The sequence below is a fragment of the Dermatophagoides farinae genome, chromosome 5 (genome assembly GCF_024713945.1).
Source record: "Dermatophagoides farinae isolate YC_2012a chromosome 5, ASM2471394v1, whole genome shotgun sequence".
Lineage (NCBI taxonomy): Eukaryota > Metazoa > Arthropoda > Arachnida > Sarcoptiformes > Pyroglyphidae > Dermatophagoides > Dermatophagoides farinae.
Genome location: NC_134681.1, coordinates 1,790,665 through 1,804,109, shown reverse-complemented (window position 1 = coordinate 1,804,109; position 13,445 = coordinate 1,790,665). Strand labels below are relative to the sequence as shown.

The 13,445-nt window shown below is 32.0% G+C and overlaps 3 protein-coding genes across 4 annotated transcripts; all 3 read left to right on the top strand.

Moving 5' to 3' along the window:
* Positions 1 to 246: 246 nt before the first annotated feature.
* Positions 247 to 1,724, top strand: LOC124499185 (3-oxoacyl-[acyl-carrier-protein] reductase FabG). Its single transcript, XM_047063062.2, has 4 exons — positions 247 to 449; positions 577 to 661; positions 738 to 838; positions 903 to 1,724. Exons 3-4 carry the CDS (start codon positions 784 to 786, stop codon positions 1,652 to 1,654), a joined length of 807 nt encoding a protein of 268 aa, XP_046919018.2. The 5' UTR covers positions 247 to 449; positions 577 to 661; positions 738 to 783; the 3' UTR covers positions 1,655 to 1,724.
* A 78-nt stretch (positions 1,725 to 1,802) lies between these two features.
* LOC124499184 (nucleotide sugar transporter SLC35B4) lies at positions 1,803 to 3,311 on the top strand. Its single transcript, XM_047063060.2, has 5 exons — positions 1,803 to 2,020; positions 2,094 to 2,219; positions 2,287 to 2,389; positions 2,448 to 2,813; positions 2,894 to 3,311. The coding sequence occupies exons 1-5, from the start codon at positions 1,803 to 1,805 to the stop codon at positions 3,269 to 3,271; spliced, it is 1,191 nt and encodes a 396-aa protein (XP_046919016.2). The 3' UTR covers positions 3,272 to 3,311.
* A 1,984-nt stretch (positions 3,312 to 5,295) lies between these two features.
* LOC124498926 (uncharacterized) lies at positions 5,296 to 12,739 on the top strand. 2 transcript variants are annotated; one of them, XM_075731233.1, is made up of 4 exons: positions 5,296 to 6,132; positions 6,217 to 6,969; positions 7,030 to 7,092; positions 7,168 to 12,739. In XM_075731233.1, the coding sequence occupies exons 2-4, from the start codon at positions 6,628 to 6,630 to the stop codon at positions 11,923 to 11,925; spliced, it is 5,163 nt and encodes a 1,720-aa protein (XP_075587348.1). In that variant the 5' UTR covers positions 5,296 to 6,132; positions 6,217 to 6,627; the 3' UTR covers positions 11,926 to 12,739. The 2 variants fall into 2 exon arrangements, with proteins under 2 accessions (XP_075587348.1, XP_075587347.1); XM_075731232.1 differs by having other exon boundaries at positions 5,296 to 6,969.
* Positions 12,740 to 13,445: the final 706 nt, after the last annotated feature.

Sequence of the window (13,445 nt, the reverse complement as noted above, 5' to 3'; positions counted from 1 at the left end):
GCCATTTGTTCGTTGTTATAACAATATTAGAGAATGGACGAAACGGAACGAAACGAAAGTAGAAAAAAAAATACAGTCAACATTTGGATTATTTTGAGAATTGATCGATTCATAATTGGAAAACTATTGATGATACACTGTATAAAAATCGAATAATGACTGTATTTTCATTTTATTTGTTGAGAAAAAAAAAATTTATCGATTATATCGATGTTTTATTGTTGTTTTTTTTTTGGTTTCTTTCTCACACACATACTATTTGATGATAATCACCAATTATCATCATCATCATATATTCAATGTATCACTGTAAGTTTTTTCTTTTCCATGTTCATCACGCCCGATGAATATGTTGATGATGATGATGATGATGTCATCTTAGACACAGATCCAAACGGTATCAATGATCAGGCCAGAAATTGATGGTCGTACAACAACAAATTGATAAGGTAATTTGTCTTTGCGTTGTCATTCAATTTGCGTGTTTTTTTTCTCTCTTTATCATTGTTTGTTTGTTTGTTGCTCAATTTTTTTTTCTGCCCATTTTTGGATTGACACAACATCTCATCTCGACAGACAACGATATTTTATTCGATATAATAATCAGGAGAAAGAAAAAACATCGACTGATTGATTGTTTTTATTGAAAGAAAAAAAACTGGTGAGTTTTTTTTTCATTTATTTAAACAAATCGAACGTTTTTTTTTCTATTTTTCTTTTTTTCAATCATTTCACAGCGCCATTTTTATTGCTTTCCACAATAAACAGAGCAAAAATAAAAGAATGTCGAAACTTTTGTCCAACATTTCATTTACCAGTAAAGTTGTGCTTATAACAGGTAAATCTTTGGACTCTTTGGTTTAATTATTTTCATCAAAAAAAAATCATACACTCACACACAGGTGCAAGCAGTGGTATTGGTCGTGAAACAGCCATACATTTTAGTCGTCTTGGTGCACATCTTTGTCTTACTGGTCGTAATAATGAACGTTTACAACAAACCATTGAAGCATGTCGTCAACAACGACAGAATTCAGAACAGAAAATTATCAGCCATGTTGGCGATATTGGTAGCAATGATCAAAAAGCTGTTAAAGAATTGATGGATAAAACGATTGCCGAATATAATCGTTTAGATGTATTGGTCAATAATGCCGGTATCATTGAAATGGGAACAATTGAAACCACATCATTGGATCAATATGATCGTGTTATGAATCTAAATCTTCGGGCTATTTATCATTTAACAATGTTGGCTGTACCATATTTGATCCAATCAAAAGGCAATATTGTTAATGTAAGCTCAGTGAATGGTATACGTAGTTTCCCAGGTGTATTGGCTTATAATATCTCAAAAGCTGGCCTCGATCAATTAACACGTTGTACAGCATTGGAATTGGCCAGTAAAGGTGTACGTGTTAATTCAGTTAATCCAGGTGTTGTCGTTACAAATATACATAAAGCAAGTGGCCTTAATGATGAACAATATCAACGATTTTTGGAACATTCAAAAACCACCCATGCAATTGGACGTGTTGGTGATGTTGCTGAAATTGCATCGGCAATTACATATTTGGCATCAGATTCAGCTACATTTATTACCGGTGCATCATTACCGGTTGATGGTGGTCGTCATGCTATGTGTCCACGATGATGATCAAATGATGATGAATGAAATGAATGAATGGAAAAATTTTTTAAAAATAAAATTTCAACTATTTTAACCTTTTGTGTCTCTCATTGATTTTTGTATACGTTTTTTATTATGTTATAATTTTTATTTTCAATCATAATTAACAACAATGCGAAAACGAAATTCCAATAAATCAATTAATTCGATGATCAACAAAGTTGATCAACAGCAATCAACAACAAATGAAACAATGATGAAAAATAATGCTCAACAAAGAAATGAACAAAATTCACCATCATCATCATTTGAATGGAAAAAAACATGGTTAATGATAAAATGTACAACATTTTGTTTCATCAATATGGCACTACAAGAACAAACACTCAGGTAATTCATTCATTGTGTGTATATGTGTGTTTATTAATTAACTTGTTTTTGTTTGTTTTAACTTTGACTACAGATTGGCACCAAAATCATCAAATTTCATTTCATTTATTCAACATTTATTCATTACAATATGTGGCCTATTGTTTACTATTGGTCTACCATTTGGTTTAGGTGTTCATCGGCCACAAGTGCCCATTAGGTAATTGAATTTTGATTGATTGATTTAATTGGATTTTAATTAAAAAAAAAAACTCATCAATCATCAGATATTATTTGCCATTGGTATTTCTAAGTTTTTTTACAATTTTCACCAATAATTTATCATTAAATTATGGCATTTCAATACCATTGATGATGATATTTAAATCGGTATGTTTGTTTGTTTTTTTTCTTTGTTTCAATTAATTATTCTGATTATTCATTTCAGTCTAGTCTAGTGGCCAATATGTTATTAGGAATGTTAATACTACGTCATCGTTATTCAATGAATAAATTCTTTTCAGTTATTGCCATTACCATTGGTCTAATATTGTGTACAATTGAAGATTATCGTTTAAAATATTCACTAGATTATGTGGACATATTTTCATCATTTTTGTTTTTTAAATTTACAAATAATCATTCAATTACCACCACTACATCAACAACAACAACAACAACAACAACATGGACAACAACAATCGGCATAACATTATTGGCGGCATCATTTCTATCATCAGCTGCTGTCGGTATTTATCAAGAATATTTGGCAAAAAATTTTGTTAAAAATTCAAATGAAGCATTATTCTATGTTGTAAGTTGGAATTTTTATTTTTTTTTATAAAAAAATCTCCACTTTTTTTTAAATCAAATCTTTTTTTTCCACATATGCAGCATATATTGTCCATACCGATTTTCGTGATTACATCCATCGATGATATTCATTTACATTTTCAATTATTCATCGAACGATTGAATGTTAATACATTATTTGATCTACCATTTTATCTATTGTTGACTGTTTTAACACAATATCTATGTATATGTTCAGTATATGATTTAATTATGCATTGTAATTCATTATCCGTTACATTGTGTTTGACAAATCGAAAATTTTTATCATTATTATTTTCAATATTTTATTTTGGCAATCCATTCACAATTTGGCATTGGAACGGTACATTGATTGTGTTTGGCGGTACAATTTGTTTCTATTTAATCGATACTATAAGCACTAATGATAATGGATCAATTATGAAGAAATCTGATTAATCTGCCTTTCATTATTGATAAATTTTTTTTGACTGGCTTATGAATTGTAGTTTTTTTTTTTTTTTTTTTTTTGATTTGAAATAAATAACGTGATAATTCAAATGAACAAAACAAAAATAGAGAGAAATGGTGATGTTGTTCATCACAAGATGGCGCCGTTGTCGCCAATTTGATTGATGGTGAATAATTTGAAAACATGAAAAAAAGGGAATATATTTTTTTTTCTTGTTTTGAAATCGATACCACAATCCAAATTCAACAATGATGAATTCTTAAATGATAAAGATAACATATCAGCAGTATTGGCAGTATAATAGAACCGGGATATTATTCCCTTTTTTTCAATTCAAAATATCTGTATATGTGGCATTAGTGAATGGGATACACACACACACACACACACGAATGTTTTGTATTATGTTGATCGTTCTCTCTCTCTCTCTCACTCTCGCTATATATACAGTCGAAACTCGAATATTCTTTTCTCTTGAATTCTGAAAAAGATTTTCATTTTCTCCTGTTTACAAAAGAAACACTTTTTCTTGAACATAAATTTAATTTCATTTTCATTTGGGAATTTTAAATTTCTCATTTTTTTTCTTCTCAAAAAATGTTAAAATTTGATTTTTGCAACAATAATAATCATCATCATCAAATTACAAACAGGTACACGAAGTTTGATGGTAGAAAGCAAAAAAAAAAAAAAAAATTTATCGAGCTTAACTTGAACTCTCTTTTTCTTTAAATGCATACACAACACACAGACACACAGACACACACCATATATTGGGTAGGATTCGTCAATCATTTGACGTTTGTGGACTCTGGGGTAAAAGAATTTATATTTTTTTTTTTTGTTTCTTCCATTTGCTTTTACCATACATTCTCAATGCTGAATGTATTTATTATCTGTGTCTGTATCTCAGACACAGACACACACACACACACACACTGAGAGAGAGTTAAAGAGAGAAAATTGTAAATTCTATGAACAACAAATGACATGGGTTGAAATTTTTTTTTGTCTCTTTCATCTGGTTTTTTTTTGTTTTTTTTTTTGTTTGTTTGTTTGACAGGGACACATCACATTATATCACATTTCATTTGGATGAGCAAGAAAAAAAATGATCATATGCCTCTTTTTTTCAGACATTAGAATTACCGGCAACGAAAAAAAAATGTTTGTTTCGATTTAACGTGAAACCAAACAACAAACATTTTTATTTTTTTTTTTTTTTTGAATTATTTGTAACTTGAAACTTAAAATGAACATTAATTAATTTTTTTCATAGAATTTTTTTTTTTTTTTTGAAAAAACACCACCTATCGACCATTTGTTAATATTACCCATACCACTAATCACCACTACCACATAATAGCTACTAGGCGGGTATGATCCATTCATAGAATACATATATTTTGTGAAATGAAAAAGCATATCGCTTAACGCTCAGAATTTTTGGAACGTAACCCCCGCGTTAAGCGGGGTATTACTGTATATATATATATAGCAGCAATAGTGGTGGATAGTAGTAGTAGTAGTAGTATCTGGATAATGAAACACAATAAAAAACGGAAAAATATTCACACAATGATGAATGGTAGTGGTAATAATTTTAGTTAATCGTCAACCAAAATAATAGGGACCCATGAATATATTTCTTCCTCTGCTGAAAAAACAAAAACAAAAACAAAATGTGTGGATGGAGATAGTGGTCAAAAAAAACAACAAAACAAAAATCTTAGATAAAAAGAGATTTAGAATCGACGAAAAAAAAATAAACAATAAGAAAACAACAAAACAAAAAAAATTTACTTGCCACTACCACCACCAGCGGTGGTTGGGCTCCAAGAACAAAACCAAAAAAAAAAAAAAAAAAAAAAATGAAAAGAAAAAGAATTGAGCCATTCACACACACACACACACTGGATTCATGTATGTTTGGGATGTCTACATCTCACACACAAACACATCACAACTATGTTCACGGAGAAGAAACAAAAAAAATGGGCAAAAAATTTATAAAGCGTAAGTAGCGCAAATTTTGAGGGGAAGAATTTGCAAAAATTTTGGTATTCTCACCCTCAAATGAGGAGACCAATTTTCTCTGTGGCTGTGAATATCCGAGAGTGCCACCAGCGTCAACCAACCGAACAACCAACCAACCAACCAACCAACCAACCAACTAACCAATCAACCAACCAACGAAATCAAAAAAAAAACCCGAAAAAAAATTGTACGAAAGATACGAATCAATCAGCCATCCAGCCAGCCAGTTAACCAGCATTTTTTTTCTCTTCGAAGTAGCCTGACAGCCTTCCATATCCATTAAACACATGAAGAGAAAATATCTATAGAAAATCAACAACAACAACAACAAAAAACGAGAATTTAAGAAACGAAAAAATAAAGAAAAATATTCAGCTTTAATCAATTGAATGCGGTGGTGATGGTGGTGGTGGTTGTTGTGGATGTTTTTTTGTTGTTGTTGTTATTTTAATAAGAATGTGGAATAGATGCTAAACATGAAATAAAGAGGGAGAGAAAGAGAAAAAAAAAGATAATAAACTAGTCTAGAAAAAACCTAGCCCCTCACTACATCTCTCTTACTCGCATTTTGCTTATTTCTATGTATTTTTGTATATATGGTGGTATTCATTTTGAGAATTAAAGTGAATGTGTGTGTGTGTTTCCATTCAAAAACATCTTTTATTCGATTCGACGATAATAATCAAATGATGATGATTCAAGTTTTGCTTTAGCTATTTTGAAAGAAGAAAAAAAAATTCATTGGTGCTCTCCTGCTACACGATCATCATCATTCAATTCAATTCAATTCGAACAAAAAATGTTTCGTTGTGTATGTGTCTGTGTTTCAAATAAAGAAATTTTTTTTTTTGCTACTACTTTGATGCCACTAATAATAAATTATTATTGAACAAAGTTAGAAAAAACTAAACAACAAACGACGACTATGATGATGAAAACGAAGACGACGACGACGACCACGATAGAAAACATCAAAGAAGAAGAAAAAGCAGAATTGAATATTTAAATGATGATGATGATGACGAATTCATTCTTCGATTGTATGATAATCGATTTGAATATTTTTATTTGATAAAATTTCAAGAATTTCAATTTTAAATTTTCAAAGAAATTTTGCTGTCTCTCTCTCTCTTTCTCTATGTGTGTGTGTGTGTGTGTGTGTTTATGTGTTTGTGATTTTTTTTTTGTTCGTTCAAATTTTGGTTTTATTATGATCTCAAATATTTCATCAATTAATCATCATTGTAATACCGGTGGTTACATTATAAAACTACTGGTACCATAATAATAACCGGCATATTACACAATGGTTGGTGCTGGCATTACAAATTCCGGTTCTATTAATAATAATAATATCAATAACGGTAATATGAATTCTGGATCTGGTTCAATAATAACAACATCATCAACAACATTATCATCATCTAATTCATCCTCATCATCATCATCATCGGTAGCAACTGCTGCTGCTGCTGCTGCCGTTGTTGCTGCAGCTACTTCCAATCATTCATCATCATCATCCGGTGGTGTTGGTGGTGGTGGTGGTAATCATGGTGGTTCACCATTCATTTATCATTCAAATCGTGGACATCCAAATTTTAATCCAACAAAACCGGTGGTTGTACATATACCGACACAACATCGAACGGTTTGTTTTTGTTTTATAAATGGCAAAAAAAAAATCATTTAATTCTTGAATTTCAAACAGGAATCACATTCAAATCGATCAACAAAATCGAAAAATGAAAAACCAAATAAATCAAATCGAAAAGTAAGATAATTTGTTTTTTTTTTGTTAAATTGATTACTAATTGATTGAACTAATTGAACAAAAAAAAAATTGTAGAAACAAATGAATATGAAAGATGATCGAAATTCATCATCATCATCAACATCATCATCACATCAATATGATTCACCATATCATCAATTCGGTTATTATCCGGAAGATGAATTAATCAATTCAACTATTGATGATGATATAGGTGGTGGTGGTGGTGGTGGTTGTAGTATTAGCAGCATGGCCATCGGTGGTGCTGCTGGTGGTGGCAATATGGTTGGCATTGGATTAACAAATAGTAATAAACAAATGGCTGCAACACGTTATCATCGTAATAATATATTGATATCTGAAGTATTTTCCGATAAAGTTATGCCCGATGTACGTACAATCGTCACGAATAGTCGTTTAGAAGTATTACGTAAACAGGCTGATTCATTAATCCTACATCAAGAAAGATCACTCAGTGAATTGGCAAATATGGAACAATTATTTAAAGAGAAAAAACGTAAATTACTTGAATCAAGTGAAGAATTTAATCGCCAATTACAACGTTATAGTAAACAGCCTGCATTTGATACAGAAATGTATCAAAAAATGATTGATACAGCTATGGAACAGATTCGACAACAATATAGTGATCAAAAACATCAACAGCAACAACAACAACAACAACAGGAAAATGATAAATTATTGATTAATGGTAATGATACGATTAAAGATGGAAATCAGAAAAATTCTACCACCACAGCAATAACAAATGTAAATAGCCATACTATAAAGCAACAATCGTCACAACAGCAATTACAGTGCAATGGACAACAACAATCAATTGGTATGGAAAATGTGAAATTAAATGTTTCATCGTCAACAACTGCAACAACAACACCACCACCGTCAACAACAACAACAACAATAACAACAACAACTAAATCGCCACCATTATCAATGAATAATAATCGTAATTTAAATTTGAATGAAAATTCACAAGAAATGATGGCAACAACAATAACGAATAATAATAATAATGATCGATCATCATCGCCAATAATAAATTCAATGCAGCCAAATAAAAATGATAATTTATCATCATATCAAACAAGCCAAAATCAATTAACGCAGCCAAATAATAATAATAATAAAATGGTGCAATATGGTGGAAGTAATTTGACCAATCATCATACATCATCATTGAATTCAAATTCAAATTCAAATAATAGCCATACAACCATGATACAACAACAACACCAAAATACACAGAATATAACGAGCTTCAATCATAATAATAATAATAATAATTCTCAAACGCAATCATCATCGACGACAACAACGATAACGACGACTGCTGCAGTGGCAACAATTTCATCACAACAATCATCAACATCTAATATTCCTGCACATTTAAATTATAATAATCAACCAAATGCAATTGGCTATCATCATCATACTGCTGGTGGTGGTCATCATCCTCAACAAGGTCCACAACAACAAAGTAGTCAACCACCACCACCACCACAATCACATCATCATCATCATCATCAACAACAACAACAACATTCTTATCAACATGGATCACAAATATCTAATGTTCCAGGACCAATATCATCATCATCAACATCGGTATCATACCATGGACATCATGGACAACAGCAACAACAATCGATGGGATCAAATGTTAGCCAATCAATATCATCAACGGCAACAACAATTTCTATACAACATTCATCAACAACTAGTGGTGGTATACAATCATCAGCAGCAATGGAATATGGTACAACATTATCATCGGCAACCGTTAACCAATATGGACCAATGAGTGGTAAAATGTCACATACAATTTCTAATAATAATAGTCCGAGTAATTATCCGGGTGGTAATCATCATCATCATCATCATGGGCAGCCAACACTACCACAACCACCACCGCCGCCATTACCACCACATTTACATCATACTGGTGTTCCACATCATCCACATGGACCATTGCCACCACCACCACTACCATCAGCATCATCATCAACATCAACATTGCCATCACATTCAGCACATCATCCACATCATGTTGATATGAATTATAATCTGCGTAATGCATTAAGTGGACCAACATCATCTACAACTACAGTATCATATAATCCACATCATCCTCATGCTGTTGGTGGTAGTAATACTGGACCACCACCCCCGCCACCACCATCATCATCTCAACAACATCCGCATCATACACATCATTCACAACAACAACAACATCATCATAGGCGACCACCGGTAGCTAACCCAGGTAGTAATATGCCTATAAATTATGGACCACCCTCACATCAAGGAAGTAGTGGTGTTGGTGGTATGAATCATCATACCAATATGTATCATGGTCATCATCAACATACACAACAATCAATGATTCCGCCACATCCCCCACCTCAAGGATCTATGCATCCTCAACAACCACAACAACAGCAACGATATGGTGGTATGCCCCCGGGTGTACCACCAGGACAACCAATACCGCCTCCTCATATGCAAACACCACCACATGGTAGTATGCCACCAATGACATCGACTGGTTCTGTTACATCAAAATCTAATCCACAACATATGAACAATATACCCGGAACACCACCTACCAATCCAACTGGTGGTAATGGAAAAAAATCCAAATCAACCTGTGGTGGGGGTTCAACGAAAAAAGCAGCTGGTGGTTCAAAAGCAAACGGTGCAAAGAAAGCAGCGAAAGAAAAATCAGAAACTAAATCAAATTCGAAAAAATCCAAAGCTGCAGCTGCAGCTGCCGCTGCTCAAGCTCAAGCACAAGCTCAAGCCATTTCCGGTTCAACAGCAACGCAACAACAACCACCGCCACCACCATCATCGACATTAGCATCGGATTCATTATCAATGATGGCTACGATGGGTTACCATCATCATCATCAACATCCGCATCATGGTCCACCCCCACCACCACCACCTCCACATCTTCATCATTCACAACAACATCCACATCATCCTCATCAATATTCACATCATTCACAACATTATCAACAATATCCACCGCCGCCATCACTTCCACCACAATCGCATCCGCAGAATCAATCATCACAACAACATCATCTACATGGCCATCCATCACATCATCCTCATCACCCACCGCCGCCACCATTATCACTGCAACAACAACAACAACTTCATTATCATCAACAACAACAAAGATATGGTGGAATACCTTCGGGTGTACCGCCACCATTACCACCACATCATCATCATCGTCATCAACAGGAACATCCATCACAACAACAACAACAACCGCCTATACTACCACAACAACAATATCCCCTTCCGGATGGTCAACATCATCATCATCATCAACAACAACAACATCAGCCTCCTCCTCATTTACAGATGGCTAAATCATTACAACAACAACAACAATCATCAGCAACAACGATGGCCGGTATATATCAACAACAACAACAACAACAACAACAACAATCACAACCAATACAGCAAAAACAAAAACAACAAAAGCAACAAAAACAGCAAAAATCACAATCATCAATGAATAATAAAAATAGTAAAAATAAACAAATAGGAAATGGAAATAATAACAGTAATAGTAATAGTAATAGCAATAGTAACAGTAACAGTAATAGTAGTAGTAGTAAAAAAAGTGATGATGATGATGAAAAAGATAAATCGGATGTAACCGAAGTAGATACCGATAATGAAACAACAATAATGAGTCCACCACCAGCTATTCGTGAATCAACATCAATGATTGGTGATGATAATAATAATAATAATAATAATGATCAACAACAACAACAACAACAACAACAGCAATCGATGTCTACGACAAAATCAAATACAACAAAAAATCGATCAATAATTAATTCATCAAATTTAATGATAGGAAATTCGATTAATCAAAATACAAATGATAATTCTGCTGCTTCTACTGCTAATGATAATATTATTGATGATGATGATGATGAAGAACGTACAATGGATGATACAGTTATGATGAATTATTCATCCACCAACGCCACCACCACTATAATCAATGATACAGTAACGATTAATGATCAAACATTAATGAAATCAACAAATGAATCAACAACAACAACAACAACATCATCATCAAAAAAATCGAAATCTGGGAAAAAATCCACAAATACTGTTACAACGAAAAAATCATCCAAATCATCATCATCAAATACAATGAAAAAATCTACAACATCCAATAATAAATCAAATAAAATGATGAATAATAATAATAAACAAACAACAGGTAATAAACGATCATTATCAACAAAATCAAAATCAACCAATAAAAAAGGAAATAAACAACAAGATAATATGGTTTATGATGATTTCGATGATGACGATGACGATGACGATGATGATGATTTAGATGATTATGATGAAGATTATGAGCAGGATGATGATGATGATGATGAAGAAATTGATGATGATGATGATTCTTCAAATTCATCTGATTCTGATTCGAATGATGATTCGGATTCAGATTCTGATCCATCATCATCTGAATCAACATCTAATGATAATGTTGATGATGGAAATACGACGAAAAAAATGAAAAATTCATTAAAACGTACGAAAAAAAATTGTTCAAAAACAAATTCACAAAGCGATCCATTAAACACATCATCATCATCGACAGCGGCTATAGCTAAAAATGTATCAAATACAACCGGAAGTGGTGGTGGTGGTGGTAGTAGTAGTGGTAGTAATAATAAAAAACGTTCCATTAGTGCATCATCATCATCATCATCATCGACAACACGAACATTACGGCATCGAAAATCTTGAGCAAAACAAAAAATGTAATTTTTAACATTCCAAAAAAAAAAAAAAAAAATCAAACAAAAAAAACCAAAAAAAAAGCAAAACAAAACACAAAACAAAACAAAATAAAACAAAGGAATCAGAAATCTTAAGAAAAATAAAACAAAACAAAACCAACCAACCAACCAAAACGACTGGACCACAAACACACATACACACACACACACACACACCAAATGGAAAAACAAAGAGAAAAAAAAATTGACCAAATCATCAGCATTATTTATAATAATAATAACCAAACACACCGATGACATTTACCAAGAAAAGAAAAACATTTGAATTTTTTTTTCTCATTTTTTTTAAAAAATTTTTTCTTTTTCTTTAATCCAATTTTTCAATTTTCATCTTATTAAATATAATGCATTCACCATCATTATCATCATCATCATCATCATTATCATCGTCATACCAAAGCACAGCTTTTCATTATCATTAATCTATTTCATGTATCATCATGTATTTTATTTCAATTGATTGATTACACAATAATTATTGGATTATTGAACACCATACATATAATAATATATAATATATTTGCAGAGATACAACACAATCATAATGAAACGACTATGATTGAACGATGAGAGAGAGAGAGAGAGAGAGAGAACGAGCGACAAGTGACAAGTGACAAGCGAGCTGAGTGTGAATATGAAAAAATATTTATATAGGCATTCAAAATTATATTCATCAACAACACAAATTATCATCATTCATTTTTATTATTATTAATGAAAAAAAAGAAAAAAATTAAAATTTGATCAATTATAATTATATATACAACGACAACAACAACAACAACAACAACAAGGCTTGAATATGTTCAATTTTTTTTTCTATTTTCAATGATACAAAAAAATAAGTTTGTCTTACCTATCCACCACCACCACCAGGTGTGTGTGTGTGTGTGTGTGCAATTTTTGGTTCATCAACCTTGACCCGAAGGACGTTCATCATCATCATTATTGGTTCTTGTCACTGTAGTTATAAATAGATGGATGGATGGATGGATGGATATGTTGGTAGGTTGTTGTGACCTGTGGTTCTTTTGTTGTTGCAGCTGATGCGATTCAATTTGACCAGCAAAATTATTGAATTGAAATGCATGATTGCACATTTTAGTGGACATTCAGTTCGTTTAGTTTGGTATATAATAAATATATATAATGAAATCGACAAAGAATACAGTAATGTGATTTCAGTGTTTGAACAGAAATGCATACAACAAATAGTATTTGGTTTTTGAATTTTCATCCACTTATTATTTGGATATTTTTATCATTTTTCATCATTTCATCATCATTGTATAGCCACGATATTGATGACAACAACAACAACGATGATGATGATGATGAATTAATTGTTCAACAAATTCTAAACATAAGTATGTTTTTCTCACTTTATTTCATTTATTTTTTCCATTAAATGTAATAATAATAATTCAATATTTAAAGCAAACTGTGGTGGTTTACATGTTTCTGATT